Source organism: Helobdella robusta, assembly GCF_000326865.2.
Source record: "Helobdella robusta unplaced genomic scaffold HELROscaffold_60, whole genome shotgun sequence".
In the NCBI taxonomy this organism is placed as follows: Eukaryota; Metazoa; Annelida; class Clitellata; order Rhynchobdellida; family Glossiphoniidae; genus Helobdella; species Helobdella robusta.
The window spans coordinates 211,347-238,846 of NW_008705331.1; the positions used below are offsets into that span (position 1 = coordinate 211,347).

The 27,500-nt window shown below is 31.7% G+C and overlaps 4 protein-coding genes across 4 annotated transcripts in view; 3 read left to right on the forward strand and 1 right to left on the reverse strand.

The window, feature by feature from the left end:
• The first annotated feature begins 2,307 nt into the window (after positions 1 to 2,307).
• Positions 2,308 to 9,157, forward strand: HELRODRAFT_103005 (hypothetical protein). Its single transcript, XM_009029548.1, has 8 exons — positions 2,308 to 2,460; positions 5,330 to 5,416; positions 6,895 to 6,960; positions 7,165 to 7,301; positions 7,424 to 7,498; positions 7,685 to 7,787; positions 8,123 to 8,244; positions 8,373 to 9,157. Exons 1-8 carry the CDS (start codon positions 2,377 to 2,379, stop codon positions 8,488 to 8,490), a joined length of 792 nt encoding a protein of 263 aa, XP_009027796.1. The 5' UTR covers positions 2,308 to 2,376; the 3' UTR covers positions 8,491 to 9,157.
• Positions 9,158 to 14,275: 5,118 nt separating this feature from the next.
• HELRODRAFT_193822 (hypothetical protein) lies at positions 14,276 to 23,282 on the forward strand (the record flags this gene model as incomplete). The annotated part of the gene is made up of 10 exons (XM_009029549.1): positions 14,276 to 14,322; positions 14,736 to 15,004; positions 16,461 to 16,478; positions 16,539 to 16,682; positions 17,019 to 17,284; positions 17,412 to 17,796; positions 19,889 to 20,161; positions 21,963 to 22,088; positions 22,225 to 22,361; positions 23,211 to 23,282. Exons 2-10 carry the CDS (start codon positions 14,761 to 14,763, stop codon positions 23,280 to 23,282), a joined length of 1,665 nt encoding a protein of 554 aa, XP_009027797.1. The 5' UTR covers positions 14,276 to 14,322; positions 14,736 to 14,760.
• Positions 23,283 to 23,955: 673 nt separating this feature from the next.
• On the forward strand, positions 23,956 to 24,494 carry HELRODRAFT_87714 (hypothetical protein; the record flags this gene model as incomplete). The annotated part of the gene is made up of 2 exons (XM_009029514.1): positions 23,956 to 24,098; positions 24,263 to 24,494. 2 exons carry the CDS (start codon positions 23,956 to 23,958, stop codon positions 24,492 to 24,494), a joined length of 375 nt encoding a protein of 124 aa, XP_009027762.1.
• Positions 24,495 to 26,381: 1,887 nt separating this feature from the next.
• The window catches only part of HELRODRAFT_103011 (hypothetical protein), a 5,493-nt gene continuing 4,374 nt past the window's right edge, over positions 26,382 to 27,500 (reverse strand). Inside the window, exon 11 of the mRNA XM_009029550.1 lies at positions 26,382 to 27,268. Within this exon, the coding sequence (XP_009027798.1) occupies positions 27,077 to 27,268 (192 nt within the window). The 3' untranslated portion in view covers positions 26,382 to 27,076. The remainder of the gene's footprint in view (positions 27,269 to 27,500) is intronic.

The following is a 27,500-nucleotide window of genomic DNA, read 5'->3' on the forward strand; positions in this document are numbered from 1 at the left end:
GCTGCAGAATGCACGAGATATTATTCATAGCGAAAAAATATTCCCTACTATCGCCTGACCTAATACTGATATTTTTACAAATAATAATAATATTTTATAATATTTTTACTGATATTTTTACAAAAAATAATAATATTTTATAATATTTTTACTGATATTTTTACAAATCCGATTGAAAAACCCGGAGGTCCATGGGGCCGAGAACCTCGATACAAATCGGTAAAAACTCCATCGAGGGGAGAGCTCCGTCGTACTTCTTGATCTTCCCGTCAGATGCCCTTGGTTGCAGCCAAACCGCTTTCTTTGCTAGTAAGCTGCACGTAGCGCTCAGCAAAGGTGCCCGGAACGGTAACGTCCCACGCCAAGCACCTGCCGGCTCTCCAAGGAATCAAGGTACACCCGTCAGGGCGCTTACCGTCGTGCGTCGCAATGCCCGACGGTTCCTTTAAAACCGGAATTGAGGCCTTGGAGAAAAGTCGGCACACAAAATCGTTTATGGCTGAATGTCGCTGCTGGCGACCTCCGCCCAAACGACAAACAAGACCACGATGGCCGAGTTCATTCGCCTCCGCGCCGCACCTGCATGTGTATCGACTCTGAACGGCCAATCCCAGACGGAAGCCAATGGCTGTCCTGACCGTTTCGTCGTCCAATCTGGTACCCACCGACGTATTGGGCAAAGATCTCAGCCAGCCACAACTCGCCTCGCTGGATACTGCCAGCAATCGAGCTGAGGTCGCCGAGTCAGGGCTTGAGGAAAGCAACTCTTTGAATGTGCGTTTATATGCTTCTTCCAAAATGGCGCCCTGGGAAAGGTCTGTTGGTTGGAATGGAGTCGGTGGAGTACAGTGTATGTATGTATGTATGTATGTATGTATGTATGTATGTATGTATGTATGTATGTATGTATGTATGTATGTATGTATGTATATATGTATCGATGCACATATGTATGTGTGTGCCTATTCCGTACAAACCAACGTGTACAACACACGTTCTATAAATTGTTTGAGAGTTTAATGATAAAAATTGAAAAGTATTTTTGCATGACAGTATTTGTTTGTATATTCGTCTGTATATGTTTTTGTCTGTTTGTATTTGTTTGTATCCATTTGTATACGTTTGTATCTGTTTGTATATGTATATTGTATGTTTGTCCCGCTTGGGACCATTTAATTACGAGGCACTTAAATGTGATTCGATTGTGTTTCATCGACACATCCAGCAGGCCACTGGAGCTTCTATTTCATTGCAGGGTGTTTAGATTAGAGTTTTTTTCATTTTGAATAACGTAAAGTTATTAAATTTTAACTTTACGAGTTTGTTTTTATTTGTTTTTTTTTGTGTTTTTATTTGGTCTATTTTTGAAAATTTTTAATTATTCATTTGTCATTATTCTCAAAATCGATCCATCAATCTATCATTCTTATTTATTATACATATATTAATTCACCTATAAACTATTTCACATCATAAATCTTATCCATTCATCTATCCATTCATTCACTTATTCATACACTCATCCATCCATCTATCATATGCTAATTCAATGACTGCTCGTTTTTGTTCTCATGTATTAAATTAGTAATTTATCTATATTTTCATTCATTTCATCAATCAGTCACTCGTTTTCATCCGTTTGAATAATCATACAATCATCTATCATAACTCAATCATTCAGTTATTCTTTCATGCATTTACTCATTCATTCATTCATTCGCTCACTCACTCAGGAGCACTTACTTCCAGGCCAACAAACAGCTCTCGACAGTCGGCATCAATCTTTCAGTGGAACAGACGGACTTTTCCAACATGGTCATGACGTCATCGACCCTGGACAATCACGTGACTGTCCATCTCAAAAATGCAACGTCAAAGTGGGGACGGTGTTTTTCAATTTGAATTTTGTCAAAGTTTCATTTTGTTTTTAATTATTTTTTTTCTTTTTCCGTGTGTTTGAATTTTTGTTTGTTTTTTTGTTTGTTTGTTTTTTTGCTTCTTTGTTTGCTTATTTTCATGTCATTCACTTTGCAATTTAAATTTTTAAACAGATGGTGCAAAAAAGCCGAAACGAACTTGAGATATTGCATTTTTGGAAATAAATTTGATTCTATTTTTTTGCTGCTGCTGATGACGTTAAAGTTGTTATTATTATTCTTATTATTCTTATTGTTTTTTGCTGTTCTTAATGTTATTGTTATGACTGTGGTAATTTCGGCTCTTGTTTATGGCAAGATTTATTGCCAATGAAATAATTGACAACGACAATAACCATAAAACAGCAAAAAAAACATCAACGCTTCAAACAGATCATTCAGCCCTGACATCGTCCTGATTCGTCAGAAGGTCAAGGACATAAATGATGATTGGAGACCTATGATTGGTGGGTTCATTTTGGGCGGAGTCACGTGCGTGAACACTCCCACTTCATTGTACAACTCGGCTGACAGGCAATGGATGGTTTGCCATTTTCATTTGATTGGTTTAACGTTAATCTCGACAGTTTTAATTCAATGTTTGAATGTAAGAGTCTCTTTACGTTCGTACCCTGATGATGAACAACGCAGCAGAACAAGGCGTCTCAACCATTAAACTATTTCTCAGTATAACCTAGATGTGTCATCCAGGTTGTATGCTGTTTGGCTCGTTTTTTTAATGTTATCTCGCGAGTTGACAAGTTGTCATGCATATAATAATGGGCTTTTTGTAAAGATGAATAAATGATGAAGCTGGGGCTGTTTGAGTGAAGTTGCTACTGCTGCTGCTTCTGCTGCTTCCTGAAGGTTGAAATTCGTTTAGGGAAAAACTGGGTCAGTTAAAAATAGTTTTTGCAATTTGAAACGCCTGCACAACTTTGCAAAAACTTGCACTTATACGCACACATACGCGGGTATATTTTCTTGCATGCTCCGATGGTATATGTGTTTGTTTGTTTGCAACACATGTAGAAGAAAAGCAGGTATATTTGTAAATCGTGCTGGTTTTTTGCAGTGTAAATCCATATGCATTGACAGACATACGAATTAGCATATATACGAACATAAATAATACAAAACTTACATTCATTCATACGTTTATACCTTTTCGTGTGTGTTTGTGTGTGTGTGCGTGATGTGTGTGTGTATGTGGTGTGTGTGTGTGTATATGCGTGCGTAAACGAATTCGTCTGACAGCTTGATGATAAGCATTAGAATATTTACACTTGACAATCATATTTATTCTCAACACGCTTTTCATTGCGAGATAAATAGCATGTATTCAAACAATAATCCGAGCATACATACACATATACACACACATACACATATACACACACATATACACAAACACACCTATAAACACACACACACACATATAAATACAGACACACGTGCATTCTAAGTTGCACTCGAACGCAGTACGTACTAACAAAGCACAAAAGTCCAAAAAACAAATATATTTTTATTGCCGTCATTATCCGATGAAATTGATTCAATATTACTACCATTATTACCACCACTGCCATTCTACTTCTACTACTACTGCTGCTGCTGCTGCTACCTGCTACTACTACTACTAATAATAATAATAACGATAATAATTGTATTACAGACTGAGCTACTACTTGCACTATTATTTTTATTATTACTAATAACTGCCTTTACCTTTACAACTACAATTACGACTACTGCTGCTACTATTGTTACTACTACAGTGGCTACAACTGCTACTACTGCTGCTACAACCACTGCTGCTTTATGATGGTAGTAAATATTAGCAGAGAGAAAAATTAATTGGAAAGATAAAAAAACAAAAGACAAGAAAATTTAATCAATGAAATATAAATCAACCAAAGAATGCATTAACGTCAGAAATGTAATAAGCTCGAGCGATAAATAAACATAAACATGACTATTGAAAAAACATAAACAAGAAAATAATGGGTAAACATAGACATAAAAATACTGAATAAACACAAACAAGAAAATAATGGGTGAACATAGACATAAAAATACTGAATAAACACAGACAAGAAAATAATGGGTGAACATAGACATAAAAATACTGAATAAACACAGACAAGAAAATAATGGGTGAACATAGGCATAAAAATAATGAATAAACAGAAACAAGAAAATAATTAATGGGTGAACATAGACGGGAAAATAATGAATAAACATAGACAAAATAGCTGTTTTTTCAAATATGAGACAATATAGAAGCAATAGGCGTTGTTTACAATGTAATTATTGTAATTTCGTCATCATCATTGTCATCATCATCACCATCATCATCATCATCATGGTTTCTCTGATAGTGATAATGATAGTGCTGTTGATAATGATAATACTGGTGATGATGATGATGACGACGACGGTATTGTCACTTTAAGAACGTTGCATGTAGACAAGTACTTGGATGGAATGGCGCCAGATTTTCGTGACGTCATCATTATCACCATCATAGTCATCGTAATCAACATAATCATCATCATCATTTTAAAATCATTATTATTATACTTACCACCATAATCATCAATATCACTAGTTGTAGTCATCGTCCTCATGAACATGATTATAAACTAAGGTGAAACAACAACAAAAACAGCAACAAAACAACAACAGCAACAAAAAAACATTAACAACAAGACAAAGAATAAACACTCACAATCAAACCAACACCGACAACAACAATGAACGAATGAATGGTGATATATTGACAAACTTGGCTGGCTTTCCATAAATTGCCACCAGAATATTCCTACTCTCTTCTTAATCTTCATGACGCTTTGGTTTGCCATAAATTTTGTGTTTTTCTCCATTCTCATTATCTCATTTTTTCTCTCTTTCACTCTCTTCTTCTCTGTCTCTCACACACACATATACACATATACGCACACACACAAACAAACACACACAAAGCCAATTGATTCATTGTTTCTCATCGTTCAGATTTTAAATCATGTGATGATCATCATTCGTTATTTAGACGCATAAAAAGGCTACTGCTACAACAACAACAACAACAACAACAACAACAGCAACTACTACTACTACTACTACTATTACTACCTATTATTATTACTACTACTACTACTACTACTACTATTACTACTACTACTATTATTATTAATAATACAAGGAGCAGTAGCAGTTGTAGTAGTAATAGTATTAATATTAATAACAGAAAAATTGAAGCAAAAAATGTATAATAATAATAAAAACAATAACTACTACTATAATAATAATAATAAACAAAAAATAATTACTACTATAATAATAATAATAATAATAATAATAACAATTACTACTATTATTATTGATATCACAAAAAAATAAACTTCCACCAGATGGCCAAATTGGAGGCCTTGAAACGTCTGAACGGAAGTGATATGCCGCTCATTGAAAGAAAGTTCTTTTCCAGAAGCGTCGATTGTGTTAGCGATGATGATGCTGATGTTACGATGGTGATGATGCTGATGATATGATGGTGATGATGCTGATGATATGATGATGACGATGTTTTATGATGGTGATGAGGACGATGATGTTATAATGGTGATGATGATGATGATGTTATGATGGTGAGGATGACGATGATGTTATGATGGTGATGATGACTATAATGATGACGACGACGACGAGGAAGAATGTGTTAACAGTACTGATAATGATGACGCTGGTGAAAATGGAAAAAAATGAATAAGAATGAATGAATGAAGAGAGATTACTAAAGATTATTATTGACCGATGGCTGAATGATTTATGGTAATGCAAAATATGATTAATGATGATCAGAACAGTGAAATGGATGGTTTTCACACACTCACACAAACACACACACACACACACACACATATACACACACACAAACACATACACACGAACATGCACAAACACAAACCGGCAAACATACAATCTATTCGACTGTAGTTTTTTAAAGTTCTTTAAAGATATGTAGTTACTATTTACAAATTGAGGATGGTGAAGAGGTTAACTATGTTTTCTTAATTATAACAATTATTAACTTACACTACAATAATTAATATAATTATGATGAAATTATGACGATGACGTAATTATTATGGTGTCGTTGGGGTCGGTAATGAATCTATAGAAGTTTTATTGTCCTTTGCAATGGTAGAGCGATGGAAATGACGTAAGTTGACATTTATATGGGGCATAAATCAAATCAACCTACCTTGCATCACTTAAAAGCGCGCGCACACACACACACACACACACACTCACAAACACCAACACACACACACACACAAAATAATAAACACTTGATATTACACACAAAGATATATACAAATTTGTTTTGCATGTACAAAAAACATGAATACAAAAGTGAAAAGTAAACAAAGATGTGTACAGTACGTACGTAAACGCATTTGTGTGAAATGTTTCGGCAAACCCATCAAAGTTTATACGTGAGCGAAATAAAAACAATGAGTAGAAAGCATTTTATTTTCGAAATTTTTTATAAAAACCAAAAAAAATAACAAAATGAAAACAAAACATTGTTGCATTTTGGAAGATTAAAGATCTTTTGTTTTTGTATGAAATTAAAAATATTCTGTTTGCAAATACGATAAGCGATGTTTGTCTTTGAGAAAATTATGTTTACTTTGCTATGTTGTTGCTGTTTTTCTCTAAGTGTTTGTGTGTGCGTGCGTGTGCGTGCGTGTGTGCTGTGGTGTGCGTGTGTGGGTGGAGTCTGTGTGGTGTGTGATGTTTATATAAACCATGCGCAACAACAAAAAGAAACGCCCACACAACAAAAAAAAATCAAAACAAATGAATTTTAAGATTTTTTTCCTAATTTAACGTGACTCATGATAACAACCCACCTCCAGCGTCTTACTTACTAATTTCCTAACCTACTACTAACTACTTACTAATCTACCAGACGAAAGTCACCCTGGAATTCCCTCTCGTCATGAAAAGTGAACTTCACCACAATGGCAACGGAATTGTATGTCTGACATTGATAACATAAATTTGCAGTTGAATTATGAATTATTACATTTTAAGTAATTTCATAACAATTCAAATTAAAATAATATTATTAAAGGGAAAACAGTAATGCAAGATTTAGAATTAAATGTTGACCTACGTGTTTTTGAAATATTTAAATTTGATTGTATAAATATTTATAATCTCTAAAAAATTTCCTAAGATAAAAATAGAAACAGAACGCGATTGGTTGGAGCTTTTAAACTTCAGCAACCAATCAAATTTCACTATCGAGCCGTTCATTGAAGCCCTCTATGACATCAGAGTGCAAAAAATTGGCGACCACTATCGGGCTTTTAAGTAATATTTTATTATATTTTTGTTTATGATAGTAATAATTATAATAATAATAATTATTATTATTATAATTATTATTATAATTATTATTATTACATTTTTTATTATTCAAAAATTTTTACAAGACGCACGTCTTTGAGTGGCAGTTGGAAGATAAGTTGCGGCCAGGTTGTACTGGAGGAAATACCTCTTCCTGATAGGTCAGTTCGTTTGTGAATAAATTAATAAATTATGATAATTTTTTTAATTTTCATGAATAATCAGTTGTTATATAAAAGGAGTCTTCTAAAAGAATAACTCTTTAAGCAGGCGGAGTCTATTCTATGTTACATGCCATGTTATAAATTTGATGCAACCAACAACAACAGCAACACAAAATTTGTTAGGTACAAAAAATGGCTAGTCGAATGTTCCAGAGTGTTCGATGAGATGGACATTTGTGCCCTGCAGCTGCTGACCAACTCTGACGGCAAAGAATTCGTAATTGATGTATGTTGATGTTGTTGATGTTGTTGTATGTTGTTGAGGTTGTATGTTGATGTTATTGTATGTTGTTGTTGTATGTTGTTGGTATTGTATGTTGATGTTATTGTGTATTGTTGATGTTGTTGTATGTTGCTGTTGTTGGTGTTTCTTGTTGATGTTGAGGTTGTTGATGTTGATGTATATTGATGTATGCTGTATGTTGTTGATGTTGTAGATTTTGGTAATGTAGATGGTATTACTACTACTACTACTACTACTAATACTACTACTACTACTACTACTACTACTACTACTACTACTACTACTAACAACAACAACAACAACGATAAAACAAACAGGCGTACGACAGCACCATGCCATTGCTAGGTGACACGCAGGAAGAAGATCGCAAGTTGATTGCTGACGTCATCGTCGATAAATTGAAGCAGCAGTGCCTCAATTCTAAGCGCGCAACTAATGGGTTGATAAATATTTGCCTGACTTTTATAACTATTTTTTTTGTCAGCGGTTTTAAAAATAGAAAAATATAATATAAATCTAATTATAACCATAATATAATTATAACCATAATTATGAAAACTCTAAAAGTTCTTCCGGCAAAATATTGAAAAACGTCAAAAGCACATCACGTGATCAGGTGGAGGATTCGGAGGATACGATGAGGAACCTGAGGAAGACATTTGCTGGAATATTCGGAGATATGTGATCCTGGTAGTGATGATGATGGTGGTGGTGATAATGATGATGATAGTAATGGTGATGATGGTGATATTGATGGTAATGATGATGATGGTAGTTGACGATAATGATGATGATTATGATGATGATAATGAGAGTATTGATAATAATGATGATGTTGGTGACTTAGTGATAAGGTTTTTTTACAGATAAAAAGTATTAATTTTTTATAATTGTCGTTGTTCATAAACATTTTTTCCTCTAGAACATTCTGAAGAATTATTTTTTTTCGTTTAAAAAGTTCTAGGTTAAATGTTGTTCCATTTTTTGTGATCTAACTTCTTTAAATTCCATTTATTGGATTCATATTTAAATTGACATTGAATTCTTAGTGAGCTCAATTCGCTAATTCGCTAATTCGCTACAACTTATATGAATATGATGAATATATTTTTTCAATTTATTTTTCAGTCACGCATTCATTCATTCATTTATTCATTCATTCGTTCGTTCGTTCGTTCGTTCGTGCGTTCATTCATTCATTCATTCAGTCAATCATTCATTCAGTCATTCATTCGTTCATCCATCCAATAGCTAAAATCAATTGGATTGGAATAATTTTTAAAAATAAAAATCTCGTTACTAATCGTTGTCACTTGCATATTTTTTGATTGACATATATTTGAATATGTGCGTGTATGTGTGCGCGCGTGTGTGTCTGTGTGTATGTGTGTATTTATTATTTATTTTAGCGTGTTATATTAGTAAATTTAATTGACGTTAACCATACAAATATACATTTTAATTAACAATTTTTGATCATGTTTGTGATTCTCTCTCTCTCTCTTTCTATATATATATATATATATATATATATATATATATATATATATATATATATATTTATATATATATTCGATGTTGTTGATGACTTTATTATTATTATTGTTGTTGTTTTTAATTGTTGTTAATATTATTGTCGTTGTTGTATTATTTATTACTGATAATAATATAACTACAAACTCTATACAAAAAAACATTTTATAAGCTTTAGTCATGAGTTTAGTAATCCATCGCAATTTGTTTTTCGACATTGTCTGACTTACACACACACACACACACACACACACACACACACACACACACACACACACACACACACACACACACATATATATATATGTATATATATATATATATACATATATATATATATTTCCATTATATTATATATTACATTATATTATTCTATATATTTCTCTTATATTATATGTGTATATATCTATTTAGTATATACTTGATTCGATATTTCTTTCTTTACTTATTAAATTGTCTATTTATTAATTCAATTAAAAATGTTTCCAAATAGAATTCTGTTACCTGTTGTTGCGCTCTTGTCTGCGGATTGAAACTCATCGTATTCACGTACATAAGTATTTGAAAGTACCATTTGAATAAATTAATTAAACAATTTAATTAACAGATCAATTAATTATTAGATTAATTCTTAAATTGATATAAGTATAGGTACTCTATCCAAAATATGCTATAGAAGAAATCTTTTTAATTCGAATGTAAAAACTAAGGCAGTTAACACGCAAACTTGCATATATTATAGGCTTTGATTAAATTAAGAAATGAACGAATGAATGAGATAATGAATAAATGAATGAATGATTGAATGGATGAATAACTGAGATAATGAATGAATGAATGAATGAATGAATGAATGAATGAATGAATGAATGAATGAATGAATGAATGAATGAATGAATGAATGAATGAATGAATGAATGAATGAATGAATGAATGAATGAATGAATGAATGAATGAATGAATGAATGAATGAATGAATGAATGAATGAATGAATGAATGAATGAATGAATGAATGAATGAATGAATGAAAGTATGGAGGAACGATTTTTTATAGTAACCTTTGATAAAAGTCAACTCTTCAATCGGAATTTAACAATTTTTCAGCAGTTCGTTAATTAACTCAATCGTTATATCGTTCGTTAGTTCAGTCATTCTTTATAATTTTACATTCTTTCATTCATTTGTTAGCCCATTCATTCATTTTTCTTACCTTCATCTGTTCTCATGTTTCATGAGTGAAGTTATTTTTAATCAAAGCTTATTTTAAGCTATATCAACATCTTCAGAGAATGCTGTCAGATCGTATCGTATCGTTTTGTATCGTATCGTTTTGTATCGCATCCTTTTTTTTATAATACCGCATCGCAAAATTAGTTGAGTGCTTCTTCTGGAAAACTTCAAAGGTGCTGACTTCGCACGGGTTTGTCTCTTGAGACATTTCTTGCATACACATGTCGCAAAGTCGACCAATGTATACATAACATAAATTAAGGTGACCTTTCATTCTTATATCCCCAACTATAGACACAATATAGGCACAATATAGACAGGATAGTCTTCAACGTCTGCATCAGAGGGAGAAAATAACGAAATCAGGTCAGCTTTATCAGGTTAATGTGAACTCTGTGAACTTCTCATGACCTGATAACTTTGACATTGTGCTATGTTTTAAATGAGTGACAGAGATAACGCTATGATATTTATTCATACTTCATCCACGTTAATGTTCCTTTTTTCAATCATCTGCATATTATATTTGGTAGTTTGAATAAATAAATGGATGAATGAATGAATGAATGAATGAATGAATGAATGAATGAATGAATGAATGAATGAATGAATGAATGAATGAATGAATGAATGAATGAATGAATGAATGAATGAATGAATGAATGAATGAATGAATGAATGAATGAATGAATGAATGAATGAATGAATGAATGAATGAATGAATGAATGAATGAATGAATGAATGAATGAATGAATGAATGAATGAATGAATGAATGAATGAATGAATGAATGAATGAATGAATGAATGAATGAATGAATGAATGAATGAATGAATGAATGAATGAATGAATGAATGAATGAATGAATGAATGAATGAATGAATGAATGAAGGAACTAATGAATTAATATATGAATGAATGGATGTATAGGTTTATGGATAGATGGACGAATGAATGGATGAGCAAATGGATGTGTGTTAAGGTGGTGACAGCGATGAATTTTGATCTGTTTGGTATTAATTATAAATACCAACCTTGATGCTTTCGTTAAAGTTTGTTTACATTTCACAATGTTCGTTGTTGTTGTTTTTGTTGTTGTTGATTTTGTTGTTGTGCTATTGTTGTTGTCCATGTTGTCTCTGTTTTGTTTAATGTCATTTCATTTGCTAACATCAAGAAGTTTAATTTTGCTGCTCTATTGTCGAGACAGCATTAACACATAAAACAACAACAACAACTCCACAACAATAACGCAACACCAACTCAACTTTTTTGAATAAATAACTTTTGAGATACTACAGGACCAGGCACACACACGTCGTCATCGAACGTCGTCATCGAAGCTCAAGTTGCTTCCAGTTCGTGAACGAGCAAGGAAAATATTTTCATCACACCGCAAGAAAAACAGTAATGATAAGGTAATGATTACAGTATAAAAACACAACACAGAACAACTCAATACATGACATCAGCAAGACCAACAACATCAACAGAACACTGAATCAACAAACTCTAAAAAGCGTAATTTTTGCTGTACTCAAGAACATTTCTTAGTTTTCAACGACTGCCAACGAACGTATGTCTAAAATTATGCAAAAAGCATCATGCGTTTGATTGCCAAAAACGAATCTTCTTGCATTTGAACTAGGTTAATGCGTGTTACAATAAAAACAAAATTATGAAACAATACTGTACTATAACGTCAACAATTCAACACAACAACAGCAGCAGCAGCAACAACAACAACAACAGCAAGAAACATAGCATTGATCTTATCACAGCAGTCTCACACAGCAACAAAACAAAAATTTAGACAAATTATTATGTTTTACATTGTGCAAATATTTGCCAACATCTTCAACAAACATGAGATGACGTGTGTGTGTGTAAAAGTTTGAAGGTATATGTGTTTTTCTGTGTTTTTTTGAGGGTGTTTGTATCCTTCTGTATGCATGTGTTTGTGTCCGTATATGTGCGCATGTATGCTTTTTGTATCGTCCATATGCGTGTTTATTTGTGAGGGTAAGTTTTTATACATTTGTTGGTGGTTGTGCATTTTTTTTTATTAGTTTTTAATGAATTTTCATTAAGAGAGTCTGTAAATTTAAAATTTAAACAAAATAAATATCACGATGTAAATTTGCTTTGCATGCAAATTTATTATAAATTTGGACATTGTAAGGCGTCAGATTTTTAGCAAATAGAAAAATATTTAAACCGGAGTACCTACGAACTCACATTTTTTTTATTATTATTCTTTAAAAATCAGGATCTGACAGACGCAGAAACAGTAACAACATGCAAGGCAGTGAAACAAAATTAAACAAATAAGTGAGAAAATAAATACAAAAAGTGAGGAAGAGAAATGATAAAACGTGAAAAATAAAATATGTTAGAATAAAATAAATAATAATAAGACAAATAAAAGAAAAGTAATTGACGATGGAATATAAAATGAAGTAACGGCAAATTGATAATAATAACACATAAGGTACATGTACAAATATACTTATACATACACCAACAAATAAACAAAAACGTTCAAAGAATACATTCAAACATGTACACACACACACGTGCACACACACGCGCGCGCACACACACACACACAAACAAACATACAAAACAACAAACTAAGGCCAACGCAATGAAACATGAAGATAGAATATTGTGCGTAAGCAAGACAGATGTTTTATTGTATTGTATTGTATTGTATTGTAACATAATGTAATGTATTGTAATGTATTGTATTGTATTCTGTTGTATTGCATCGTATTGGGATTTTACTACAAAACATCATCTCGCATCCTGTCATACTTATTCACGCGTACACAAATCATATGAATACTCTCGTTCAAATATCGGGTTAGGTACAAATGGTTTTCATAGCCCGAAATATTAAATTAAAATTAAAAATTGTAATTAGATAAATATATGAATGTAATTATATATGAATGTAATTATATATGAATGTAATTATATATGAATAAACCAATATATATATAGTTAACATACACACAAACACATACACACATACATATATAGTCACACACACACATTCATATGTTTTCAACTCCATAACTGTTGCAATAATTTTTTAAAGATCACGTATCAATAAGAATGTTACATCCCACTCAAATATTTTCAATTAAACAGTCTGTATTTATCAAATTTATATGCTAAATATATAAAATTGTACATGCTATATAAAGATAAAATTGCTACACATAATTATAAAGGGTATTTATAAATACTAATAAAGGTAGTACTTATATAGGTATATATACCACATATACATACATATATTTATATATACTATATAAAATTTCAAATAATCTATATAATCGTTACATTTTATTAGGTTTAGTTCATGCAAACGAATATAAATGTAAATATATATAAATGTAAATATATATAAATGTATATATATATATAAATGTATATATATATATATATATATATATATATGCCCGTGATATATATATATATATATATACATATAAAGATGAGCCCTTTATAATGAAATGTTTCCTAACGCATGTTATAATAATTATAATTAAGTATAATTTTTTATTCAGTATATGAATGTGGTTTGGAGTATGCTGTTATATTTTAAATTCTGTATTTAAACTACGGCCGTGATGCTTTTCTTTAAGCTTACGAGTTATTCATAGAAAAATTTTATTTGAATTGATATATAATTTGGTTTATTAGTTTAAATTTTGTGATACATTGAATGTAACTAATTGGTTGGTTGATATTTTATGCCAGTTGGTTGATTGATTGGTTGATAAAAAATATGATGATAATACCATAGATAAATTAACTTTATTTTATTTAAGTTTTTTGTCCGACATCTTTTTTTGTAGCCGAATGTGTGGTCGTCAAGATTATAGATAGATCATCCTTTTAATCTTTATTTTGATCATTAATATTTATATTTTGTGATAATTTTTGTTGTAAATTGTTAATAATGTTTAAAAGGTTTGATATATTGAATATTATATATTGGATTTAGTTTTGTGTGCAAACATTTTTAACATCTGTGTCCTATTTCTGATTTGATATGTGATTTAATAATGTTAATCTTTAATTTTAATGTAATATTTTAACTTGGCGTGACTTAAATTATTTTACTGTTATTGAGGAGAGCATGTTTTTTCTAGATCAAGAAATATACAGTTTTGGCGAATGACAACAACGGCAAAACAAAAGAGGATTCCTCCGCTAGAGGAGTTGGAAGCTCCACTGCCGCCAGATGGGGGTTGGGGATGGGTGGTTATGGTTGCTTCGTTTTTTTCCAACCTCCTGGTTGATGGCATCTTATATACATTTGGAATTTTGTACATAAATCTTATTCATTCTTTCCCTGAGGCTCACAAGGCCACCATCTCCATGGTTGGCTCCCTGCTTGGTGGTGTTTATCTCATTGTAGGTAGGTAGGTGTGCTATTGCTATATATATTATATATAATATAGTATAGAAATTATATATATGTTATAAATATATATATATAATATATATATATATAATATATATGATCTGTTTAATATTATGTGTACTTACCATACAGTAGTATGTTTAGTTTGAAATCATTTATTATAGAATGTGCACTATAATGGTATTGAATAGGGTGTATATTTAGTTTAAAAAGTAAGACCTTATATACATCTTTTCAACCATCTGCTTTAGTTAATGTTAACATAAATCATGATAGGCACAGGTATTTTATGTGATGTTGAAATATTGAATGTAGTATGTGTATAAGAATTGTGAGACAGACCAATGAATTTGTGTATTGAAAACCAAATTATGAAAAATTTTCCCAACCAAAGTTTTTGTTGTCCAGCTTAAAATTTGTTTGTAAATATTTTCGATGCATAATTTAGTTAACATGTAAAGAGCACATTTTTCATGTGATTGGAAATAACAATTGATGCACATGCATTCTCAACATTTTTTACTACCTATAATATAGTCTGTGTTCATTTTAAAAATGTCATTGAATTTCAATTAATTTTTTAACTTGTATCAGCATACGAACAAGTATGTTTAAATCAACATCAAAATATGGTATAATAAAATATCATATAATATCATACTGTATGGACCACCAACATCATGTCAACCTAAATTTAGTGATATCAAAGAACAGTCAACTGTACTTTCATGCCATCATCAAAACATTCTCTATTTATTTATTCTTTTTGTTTCTAAAAATTTTTCAGACATAATAAGCATCATTATTGTGACTATGTACACAGACATGCATAACTTATAATCTACATTCACATATATACCTGATGCATATATTCACATAGCACACAGATTTAAGAGTCATTATAAATATATGTCTTTTATTTTGTGATCTTTGAACATATGGTGTGAAAAAAGGAATGATCCTAACAAGAAAAATTTGTTTCAATCATTTATTTGTTTGCATTTTGTACTTTTTTACATTTTATTTTTATTTTTTGGCTGTCTGTAGTCAAATAATTTAACTATGCAAATTAACTTATCAATTCATATTACTCATTTGAAAGTTTTTCTAAATAATTAGGATTTTTATTGAGCTAGGAAAAGTTGCAGTCTTTTTTTATTTTAATGGGAAAATTACTTTCACTGATGCTTTTTTTTTATAACCGTTTCATCAATTAAAATAATTATTTTGTGGTAGTAATTATGATGTCAAAAATGTATAATTGCAGTGAACAACTGGCAAGACTAGCCAAATGAAAAGCTATACCAAAAAAAACATAATCATACATGCATATAAACACACAGACATACACGCAAGGATGGAGGCATGCATACATATGTATATCTTCACACACATAACAAACAAACACACACACACATTCAAACACCTGGGTAATCACACTTCCACACAGGTATACACAACCACACAGGTATTCACAACCACACATAACTTAACCATCCACACTTGCACTGGCCACTCAACCTTTTAGGGCCATTTGTGGGCGGGCTGGTCAATAAGTTTGGCTGTCGAGTGGTTGCATGCTGTGGTGCCATTGTCTCGTCTGCAGCATTCATCGCAAGTTATTTCTCACACAACATTGAAATGATGCTCGTCACATATGGCATCTTTGGAGGTCAGGACTGAAAATTGATAGCAGGAATATTTTTTTTTAAATTGAAAAAATATTTATTTAAAGCATTCTGTACTACTGAGAATAATTAATTTTCTTTACCATATTTTAAATAGTTTATTTTCAGCAAGTTGGAAACATGTTAATTCAATTATTTTTCAATTTTTCACCTAATACACTATTGATTAAAAAACCTTAAAGTTGTATTATAATTATTAATTCATACATGATTTCAGCGCAACAATAGTCCATCAACCGTGAATAATTAATTTTGATTAACCATCAAATACATTACACTCAAGAAACTAACATTCCCACCATTGCTATAACATCACCAAGGAATTGGGTTTGGTCTACTCTACCTACCATCAATAGTCATGGTTGGAATGTACTTTGACAGGAAGAGAGCTCTTGCTACAGGCATTGCTGTATGTGGTTCAGGGCTGGGTACTCTCCTATTCGCCCCTCTGGCTACCTACCTATGTGACACATACGGTTGGAGGGGGGCCAATCTAATCATGGCTGGTCTCATCCTTAATGGGCTACCCTGTGCTCTTGTCTACAAACCTCTAAAGGCCAAGAAGAAAAGGAAGAAAATATACATGGTGATTTTTTTTTCTTTTACTAATTCATGTTTTGATTTAACTTGATTTTTTTCTCAACTTATCATTCAACCAGTTTGTTATATCCACATATAACCACACACACACACATTTGAACCCATACATGCAGGAAAATTACAAAGACTCCATAAAGAAAGACCCTTCACAGGCCACATCTACATCAGAATTTTTGAAATTAGACACAGATCCAACCGCCACAGTTGCAAAGGTTAGCAGCAGCACCGATGATGAAGAACTGCCAGATGTTCATCCTCTTTATAGGGCAGATGTTCTCTATGGCGGTAGTGTCACTAATATAGCCGAATACAATGCCAATCCTGACATGAGGGCCTATGTAAATAGTGTCACAGACATACCTAGGGCTGTGTCACCGAGCCCTGAAGGTGGGCCCTGTGCTCCCCTGCTCGATGTCTTGAGAAAAATGTTTGACTTTACATTGCTGGCTAGTCCTACATTCATAGCTATTGCACTCTCTGGTGTATTTGGATTTATGGGTGGGTTTCAAACTGTTAGTTTTATTTTTTTCTGTAAGTTTTTGAATTTTTATTTATTAATTCAAATATTGTTGTTGCTGAATTGTATTAGAGCTTCAATGAAATACAAACATCAAGCAGTTTAGATAAAAAAAAACTTGATTATTTTGTCATTATAGAAGTATTAAAACATGCAAACTGAATAAAATTAGTCTTCATGACATTTTTGAGATAAAACAGTTATTAATCATAACGCTCTCGAAATCTTTTTACATTAAATACTTGTCAGTAAACCACTTAAAATTATCTGACTTTTTAAAGAATTCACCTCAACATTTTGCCATGCTATTCATGCAACCATTAATGTGTAAATAATGTGTTGGTAGTTTGTATGTATATGTATTCTAGCATGTTAAGTGTTGTGTTTATATATTTAATGTATGAACTTAAGTTTATGTATCTAAGTATGTGTGGTACATGCGTGTAAGTTTATGTTTGTTTTTCTATGCCAGTGCGTGTTAGTAAAAGGGCAATTTAGTACACATGAAGTAAAATATCTGGAAAGTTTAACTGTAATGCACCAGAAGTTTTATTTATTTTTGTGTGTTCTCCTCTTCTCATGATCTAGTGTAGGTAGGCTTGTGACTAATTAGCTACACTAGAGTTAATTAATTTGGCGTTTAAAATTAATTAGCTATGTCTCTCTCAGGTACCTGAATAAAATTCTTTCCTTATTATCCACAACTTTATTGTCATTGTTAACAACATCATTTTACTTTTCCATCATCATCTTCATCTTCATTATTGTTATTATTATTATCATTGTTGTTATAATTGTTGTCGTAGTCATAACTACCATTGGTGGACAAAAATTTTTGTTTGCCTGTCTGAACACAAACGCACCTGTCCTGATGTACAGCAAGTTATTTGGTAGTGCTCATGTTTTGATTTATGATATAATGATGATGTGGTTATTTGATGACACGGTATCAATATGCTGATGAAATGTGATTACGCTATGATATAATTGACGTTATGTTATGATAGAATTGTGTGATGATGTCATGATGTGATTTCTGACATGTTTTAATGTAATGTGATGGAATTGATGTAGTGAAATGATTCATATGTTCCTTTCTTTCACTATGTATGTACACTGATAGGCAATAGATAAAATCTGATCCCATCAATTTGCATTGCTCAATTCATATGACATATGTATATGCATTTATGGATGTATATTATATATATATATATATTTATATTTATATATATATACATAGTATACACACACACACACGGATGTATGTACAGTACATGTACAATGCCTGTCAAAATGTGCCTATGCATTTTTAATCATTGCTTCTAGGTAGTTGTTTTTTTTCGGTTAGAATTTCCATTTTTTTTCTTCTGCGTAGTGCTGCCAGTATATTTTTATATGAATAAATTAAAATCCATTCTCAATGTCACAATGAATGAGAAAGATCATTATTTTATGTCGTCTGCAACATCACCATCATCGTTTTCAACGTCATCAGTTTAGAGGTCATCAAAATATTGAGTTGCACTAACGAGTTGGCTAATGATATTTGCAATATTTATATTTACTGTCAGTTATCATTTTTGTTCACATAATAAAAGAGGGCACTGAATGGGACTAAGCAGGATGATATCAATGCAACATTTTAATGGATTTGAACTGGATGCGTTTGTTGCTCTTGTTTTGCATGTCAATATTTTGTTGTTTCTGTTTCTCTTGTGTCAATTACATCCCATCAAACTAATAGCACACGTGTGGGTATGTTTGTGTGTGATCGTGTTTGCATGCAATCATTTTAAATGCTGTTTCATCAGTGGATGAGTATGAACAAATATGTGCAATTACTGAAATTATTGTACATTGTATAAGTACATAAGTACATTATATTTCTATTCATTAAGTTCCCACTTCTACTTTATATGCTTGCAACTGAAACAATTACTAAATGGGGGATGATGTTTTTTTATTTTCAATCCCCAATTTTTTCTCTATGAATCAGTGGTGTAAGTTAAAATCATGAATTGATATAACCAATTATTGAGATTAACAATCCATTTACAAAATTCAACGCAGGCTTCTACTCTCCCTTCGTCTACCTGACTGACTACGCTCAAATCTCAGTATCAGAACACCCTGAGAGGGCCAACTGGTTGATATCAACCATTGGGCTATCTAACACGGTCAGCAGGATTTTGGCTGGCTGGCTGGCCGACAGACCGTGGGCTGATTCTACACTAATTCATAACATGGCACTGATTTTGGCTGGGTTGGCCACATGTTCACTGACATTTTTCTCGAACATGGTGGCCTTCTATGCCTATGCAATTACATTTGGTTTCTCTATAGGTTAGGCAATTCTTTTTCATTTATAATATTTTATACGTATCAAAGTTTACAATATGTTATAAAACCTGATTATCTTCATCATCATTTATCAATGTCCAGCATATATTTAAGCTTTATTAACCTAGTTTTTATTCAGCTTATGATGATTAGATTTAAAAGTAATCTAATTAAACCTACACGACTTTCCGTTGAAATAGTTTCAATTTCCCATTAGTCACACATTTTTCATTTCAAAAGCATTTGTTTACATCTACTAACGAAACCACATTAGTTTTTGTCAATTTTATATTAATGGTTTTTAGTCGAAAATAAAAAAAAAATTTTAAATTATCATGCAATTATATTTGTTAATGTGTAGATTTTTATTTCTTTTCGATTCTGAAAGAGACAGCTATAATAATAATTAATAAAACAAGCAATGTAATTAAAATACATATTAGCTATGTGCGTGTGTGCGTGCATGTATGTTCATCCTTGTATGTGTATGTGTTAGTATGTATCCTCCATCGACAAGTTAAAGTTTAAATATAGAAAGTTTGCTTGCTATAGACGCAACAACCTGCACACATGTATGTATATATATATATATGTTTGTATGCGTGTACGTATGTATGTTTGTATGTATACGTATGTATGCATGTATGGTTGTATTGTATATGTATCTATGCTTGCATTAACATGAAGCCTTAATAATATCTTTTTAATGAGTTCGTGGTTTTTGCTGTTGCTCTTAATGATCCAGAGCACAGAAAAAAATATGCTATATATATTTGTATGCACGTAAGTATGTGTACGTAAATAATGTGTACTGTATATATATATATTTATGTTATATATATATATAGTATATAGTATTTCTGCCTTTACAGTACCTACACTGAATCTTTTTCATAACAATATGATTTCTCTTGACTGTTACAAATTTCTTTACGCATGTGTATAGATGCTTCTGGTCATTCATTTTTTTTTCATGTATTATAGTCCACCATATTATAATTCTGGTCATCTGCTTATTTATTGTTGTTTTTGAAATTCATAAATGTTTTGTTTTAGAACCTTATTTTATTGGTTTATGGCAAATGTGTCGTGTGCTTTTTTTATTTGAAGCAGTTTTTGACATATATCAGTCTGTTGTCAATATTTTTACTTCTTTTCAAATTATACATTCAGTTTTTGTCTTGAGTTTGATGTCAAAAAATGACATATATCAGAGTCCACAAAAATGCTTTGGACCGCAAATCTGTTTAATTTAATTGTTGAATTCATTCACACTCATTTGTTTTATGCTTTTTGTACCTTCAATCTTTGTCATTCACATGGGAGTTTGACTTTTTCAACTTCAAAACACTCTTTCTTCAATATTCATGCATTTGATGTTCAAGATTCTCTCTCTTGTCGTCTCCAATATAATTTCTCTCTCTCTCTCTCTATCTCTCATTTCTCTCTCTCACTCACCCTTATTTTCTTCAATAGCAAAAAATTTAAAGTAGGTTACTACAATACTAGTGTTACATTTCAAATGGCCTTGAATCATTCTCCTACCTAACAATAACACACAATGAATGAAATAATGTTTTGCCAAATTTTGACATATAATGTTGAAAGAGAGCAATGATTCAAGGATAAGATTCTCTTGCTGCTACACAATTTTAATACTATGTAATATACTTCGATTGCTTAAAGTTCTTTAGCCTGCTATGTATTATTAAAACGTCTAACACCATTATTGTTTTAATATTGATTTTAATATTTTACTTTCCTATTATGTTTAAAAAGCATTTTCATTGCAATTCACTTTCAGCTGCTTTCATAGCCTTAAGATCCATAGTCATCTGCGATCTGCTAGGTGTACAAAGGCTGACCAATGCATTTGGAATAGTGGCACTCTTCCAAGGTATTGCACTTCTACTGGGCACTCCCGTTTCAGGTTGGAACACCTTATGTCATGTATTCCACCAAACATAAAAATTTTATTATTTTTAAAAATTAGTGAATTTAATTTTAAAAGATTAAATATTATTTGTGAACACTAGTGTTAACTGTTTTTAATGAAATTGTTTCAGGTGCAATATACGACTGCACTGGCTCATACAAATTATCATTCATTGTCTCTGGGATCATGATGGTTCTAGGAGGAGTCCTCTGTCTACCGGTTAGGAAAATTAACAGATGGGAAATAAGAAGGAACAAGTCACGAGAAGTCAGATACACTCCAGTAGCACCCAGCAATTCACAACCCAATTCAATAGTTTAATCGTTTATGAAATACACCTTGTTATGATCATTATTTCAAGAATTGTTACATGATTTTCATTTGTTAAATATAATTGGTGCCATGCTTTCACTTTTGGTTTAAGTATTGAGAAGTGTTGCATCCTTGTATTATATACTCATTTCAAAAATTGTGCTAGATAGTTAACCTTACCTTTGTTTCAATTATATTTTCCTGCTGAATTATTGCATTTTGATCAACTGTTTCACACATTCAAATACATTTTTGATGTTAGACTGTATACATTTTCAATTGCTCAACAACTCCCTTACAGCCATCCACTGACTGACCCTCTCAAATTTTATATTTGTCATTCATCGTCTGTCTGAACGACATCACAAATTAGTGCAATTCATATTTTAATTGATATTGAATTTGTATTCATTATGAAATCTGGTCATCAGGCAATCACTATTTAACTTAACAAAAACAGCCTTGAACTTTGATATATTAAAATAAATAACATCTTTTTTATATGAAGTTTTGTGGTCATTTGTTGCAGCCAGCATTAGCAATATGCAAAAAATAAAAATATAGGTTTAACATGTGATATTTGTAATTAATTATCAATGAACATGTATATACAAACGACTACTAATAAAATTTTCACCATACGTAATGTAAAATAAATGTAATAATCACAATCAGATTACTAAAGACAAGGCATATCATGACCGCTTCCAATGCTGCAAATTGTAATTTTGGCCATTAGCGAACTAATATAACTAGAATTAATCCACCCGTGATCAAAAATTTAATCTTCGTTCGCCCTTACAGCCCCTGATCCAACTTCGATCAAATGCCAAGATTACGAACGATAAACTCTGGTTGCCATTCCAAATCAGATAAACTGATAATAAAACTGCGGTTCAAATTCGCCTTGCTTTCATCATTTTGCGAATAATCAATAAAGTATTAAAAATCAAAATATAACAGGCGCAAGAACAAAAAATATAAAAGAATAGGTTGCGAAGCCGGAATTCAGTCGAGCAGTCATGAAACAGACCGCACATTTCACTCGCAACTTGCTACAATTTCACTAAAATCCAGCTTGCCCTAATCGCAGCAAAAACAGCAAAACGAGACGGGATATATGGATGAACACGGATATGTATATCCATATCCAAAATATCCATGTCCGCACCATGCCGGCATACCGATATAGGGAAAGTAGAAGGAAAGGGAAGTACTAAGCAATTATATATAGAACAAAAGTAATAGAAGCTACAAAGACTACAAATCATTTTTTTATTTATTCAAATTTTAATTCTATTTTTGTTAAATAATATTAAAAAGTTTTAGTTAATTTAAAAAAATTGCATGTTTTTATAATGCTATTTATTTTTTCAATAAAGGTACGTTAAAATTTTATTAAATATTACGTTTAACAACTTTTTACACCTTTAACTTTTAAGTAAAAACTTCCGATTCGCCGTTTCTATCGTGAAACGATGCTCTTGGTTCTGTGTAGTTCTATGAGATTTGTGCGCGTTTCATTCATTTTACCATTTTATTTTCTGAAATGAGTTCTGATCGACGAAGGCCAGTGGACTGGGAAAGCCTTATTTCATTAAAAATCGACAATTTAAGTAGCAAAACCAGCACGGACCAGTTGAGGAAATGGTTCGATAAATTCGGAGAAATCGGCGATGTGTACATTCCAAGGTTCATATTATATTATAAATTTGAATTAGCTACCACTTAATTAATTTCATTTGTTTAATGTGTCCAAACAAAAAACAGTGAAATGGACAAACATGCATGTTTTGTATTCAATTCAAATTCATGGCCTGGCTGTCATTAATTTTCTAATTTTTTTTGTTACTCAGAGATCCCTACGGCAAGGAATCTAATCGTGGTTATGGGTTTGTGCGGTTCTATGATTATAGAGATGCAGAAGATGCCGCTGATTCCATGGATCGGACAATTTTAGATGGGAGAGAAATAAAAGTGCAATTAGCCAGACACAATAGATCAAATAAAGCAGACTTTTTAAAAAATTCTCGACGTAATTATCATAGAAGGTGTGGTAATATTTTATTAACTTATATAATTATATAATTTTTAATAATGCAAATTTAAATGTAGGTCTCGCTCCAGATCAGGACCCCGCTATAGACGAAGTCGTTCTCGAGATCGACAAAGAAGGCGAAGTCGATCCAGAGACTACCATCGAAGAAGCCGATCGCGTGATAGGCGCAGAAAAAGTAGGTCAAGGTCGGTTGATAGAAAGAGGAGGAGGAGGAGTACATCAAGATCAAATAAAAGAAAAAGAAGCAGATCAAGAAGTTGCAAAAGGTCTCCAGCAGAATCCATTTCAGGACCAGACGAAAGACGGGATTCAACCAACCAAAAAAGCAATACTAATTTTGATGACAGCAGGAGTAAAAGAGCCCGAAAAGATAGTGTCGGGGAGCATGAAGATTTCAATGCTGGCAGTGAATATGAATTGAAACTTGGCAATGATGAGGAAACTATTAAATCACATGGTACCAATAATAATAATAATAATGATAATAATAATAATGGTGATGCTAACAATAGTAATGATAATAATATTAATAATCACAAACAAGAAAATTCATCTGATCAAAATGAAAACAATGAAAATGCTGAACACAAGTACAATGATAATGACAATAATAATAATGTTAATGCTGACGATAAATGTGATGAAGATAATGATGGAGATAGTAAAGAGCATACTGATAATTCAAAAGCTGCAGACAATAACGATGATGATGTCAACAATAATGGCGATGATGATATTAAAAAAAATCATAGCTCTCGTGGAAGTGATAACAATAATAAAAGTACTCATCAGAATGATGAAAATAGTAATGTGAATTTAGATAACATCAGTGATGGAATGAATGAATGTGATGAGAATGACAAGCCGAGGGATGAAGCAGTTGCTGGTAGTAATAAAAATGATAATGCTGATGATAATGATAGTGATGATACAAATGATTATAATGAAAATACTGACGACCGTGATATCTCTAATGCTGATGATGGTGGTGATAATGATGATGATGATGATAATGCGAGCAATCATGGCAGAAACATTGAATCTGGAACAAGTCAGCTTGATGGAGGAGAAAATGATGAGTGTGATGAAAGTGATAATGGTAATGATAATGGCGTTAATAACAATGATGATAATACAATGGATGCTGTTAGCCAAAGGACTGATGATGAAGATGATGGTCATTAGCTTATTGTGTAATGAACATGAATGTTTGCCTGCTATTGCTATATCATTCTTCAGTTGATTTCATTGTTTGAACTTCATAATGTCAAAATCATATTCAGTATATCACTGCAACCCGGTTTGATATTTGATCCCATGATATATATCACAATCCACTAATATTACTCCTTTAGGTATAATTTCTCAATAGAATGATGTATTTTTACTTGTACACTGGTCGATGATACCAAGCTAACCTGTTGCATACTGAGGTAGAGTCTCCCCAAGTGCTCATATTCTTGAAAAATTTTAGTTTGTAACACAAGGAACCGTGTAAAATCAGATTTCAATAACTTAATAGTAGCTAGTTTGTTTGTTACATGACAAAATTTACTTGAAGCTGTATAATGCTGCCTTTATATATAAATTTATTTGTTGGCTATTCTCGTTTTAATATGAAATTTTGATTAGTGCTTTAAAAATTTTTATTTGAAGTTTTGAGAATGGAAATTTTTTCTAAAACAAAGTTTTGAAATTTTTAGAATATTTTGATGAAATGCTTGTTCTTTGTTATGTTGGTTTACCAAAACGCAATTGCTACTAGGAAGCGTTTTCTATTAGGAACCAACCTGCATATTCAGTTAGAAATGGATTTTAACAAAATATCGAAAAATACTTTAAAAATAGATCAAAAAACTTACGACCATAGTTGGAAGCGCTTTCTATTTAATTTTTTTTACATAAACTACAAAGTGTAAAATACGACAATTTTTTTTATTCAAGTCCATGTGTTATGTAAATTTATTTTTGGCAAATGTATGTTTATCTAATAATGCAGTTAGATAACGAAAATTCTTGTTTGTGTTTGTGTATGTGTTAATATTACGGTTATATGCAGTTTAAGAAGATGAAACAAAAGGCTATCAAATACAATTTAAATAAAATATTTAAAATAACCAAAACTGTGTTAAGCTATTTATACAAACATCATTGTACCAATAAAAGTGATTTATGCAGTGTTATTCAAAAATAACAGAGACATTCACGCGCAGTCACACGCACAAAAACAAAACCACGCACACTTATATATATATAACAAATAATTTAAATGTTTAATAAGGCGAAATTCAAAAAAATAAAACGTCTAGCACCAATAATAAGATAAATTATTTCACGATATTTCTTCCGACTACTGGTTGACGACAAAGGAATGAACATATAATTGAAAAAAAGTGAGATTATAACGGCTTGATCTCGTGAGTTAATTTCCAATAAAATTAAGAAAAATGGCGTAATTTCACGATTGATCAGGTGGAAAAGCACTATACTTTATTTTATACATGCGCGCGTTTTGTATTAAAATGTTTGTAAATATGCTTATGAGATGAAATTATACTGCATTAGTCCCACTTTTATTAGTTATTCTTAAACAAAAGTTAATTCAACAGAATCAGTCGTAGTCGTCGTCGTCATCACTTCCTCCTTCGTCATTGTAAGGTAAACCTTGACTTTCTGCCGATATTTTGCACTGTTGAATTAAGAACATTCGAAGTTCACTTTTACTTATGGTGCCGTCGTGATCCTGGTCCCAGTGGTCCATGATGATTTTCTTCATCTTGTTTATATCGTCCAGTGTGTAATCCTGGCGTCATTAATAATTATCATAAAGTTATGAAGGCGTAATGAATATAGGCGTCTGGTCTTGTTGTTACTTGACTCGATTCGAATGCATAGAGATCCATCCTATCATATGCAGTGCAAGTGATGCGTGGTTTTCCCGCGTATTTATATAGATGCTGTGTGTGGGTGACTGTCGTTGATACTTCTGAAGCAAGTGTGCCAGAGAGAATGACATTTAAACGCAAATAAGAAAA

Excerpts from the sequence above, each read along its gene's own strand:
- HELRODRAFT_103005 (XM_009029548.1), top strand. The coding sequence starts at position 2,377 with ATGATTGGTGGGTTCATTTTGGGCGGAGTCACGTGCGTGAACACTCCC. Across the intron at positions 5,417-6,894 it reads TTTCCAGAAGCGTCGATTGT|ACGAAAGTCACCCTGGAATT; the intron begins GTTAGCGATGAT and ends CTAATCTACCAG. Across the intron at positions 7,499-7,684 it reads GAAATACCTCTTCCTGATAG|GTACAAAAAATGGCTAGTCG; the intron begins GTCAGTTCGTTT and ends AAAATTTGTTAG.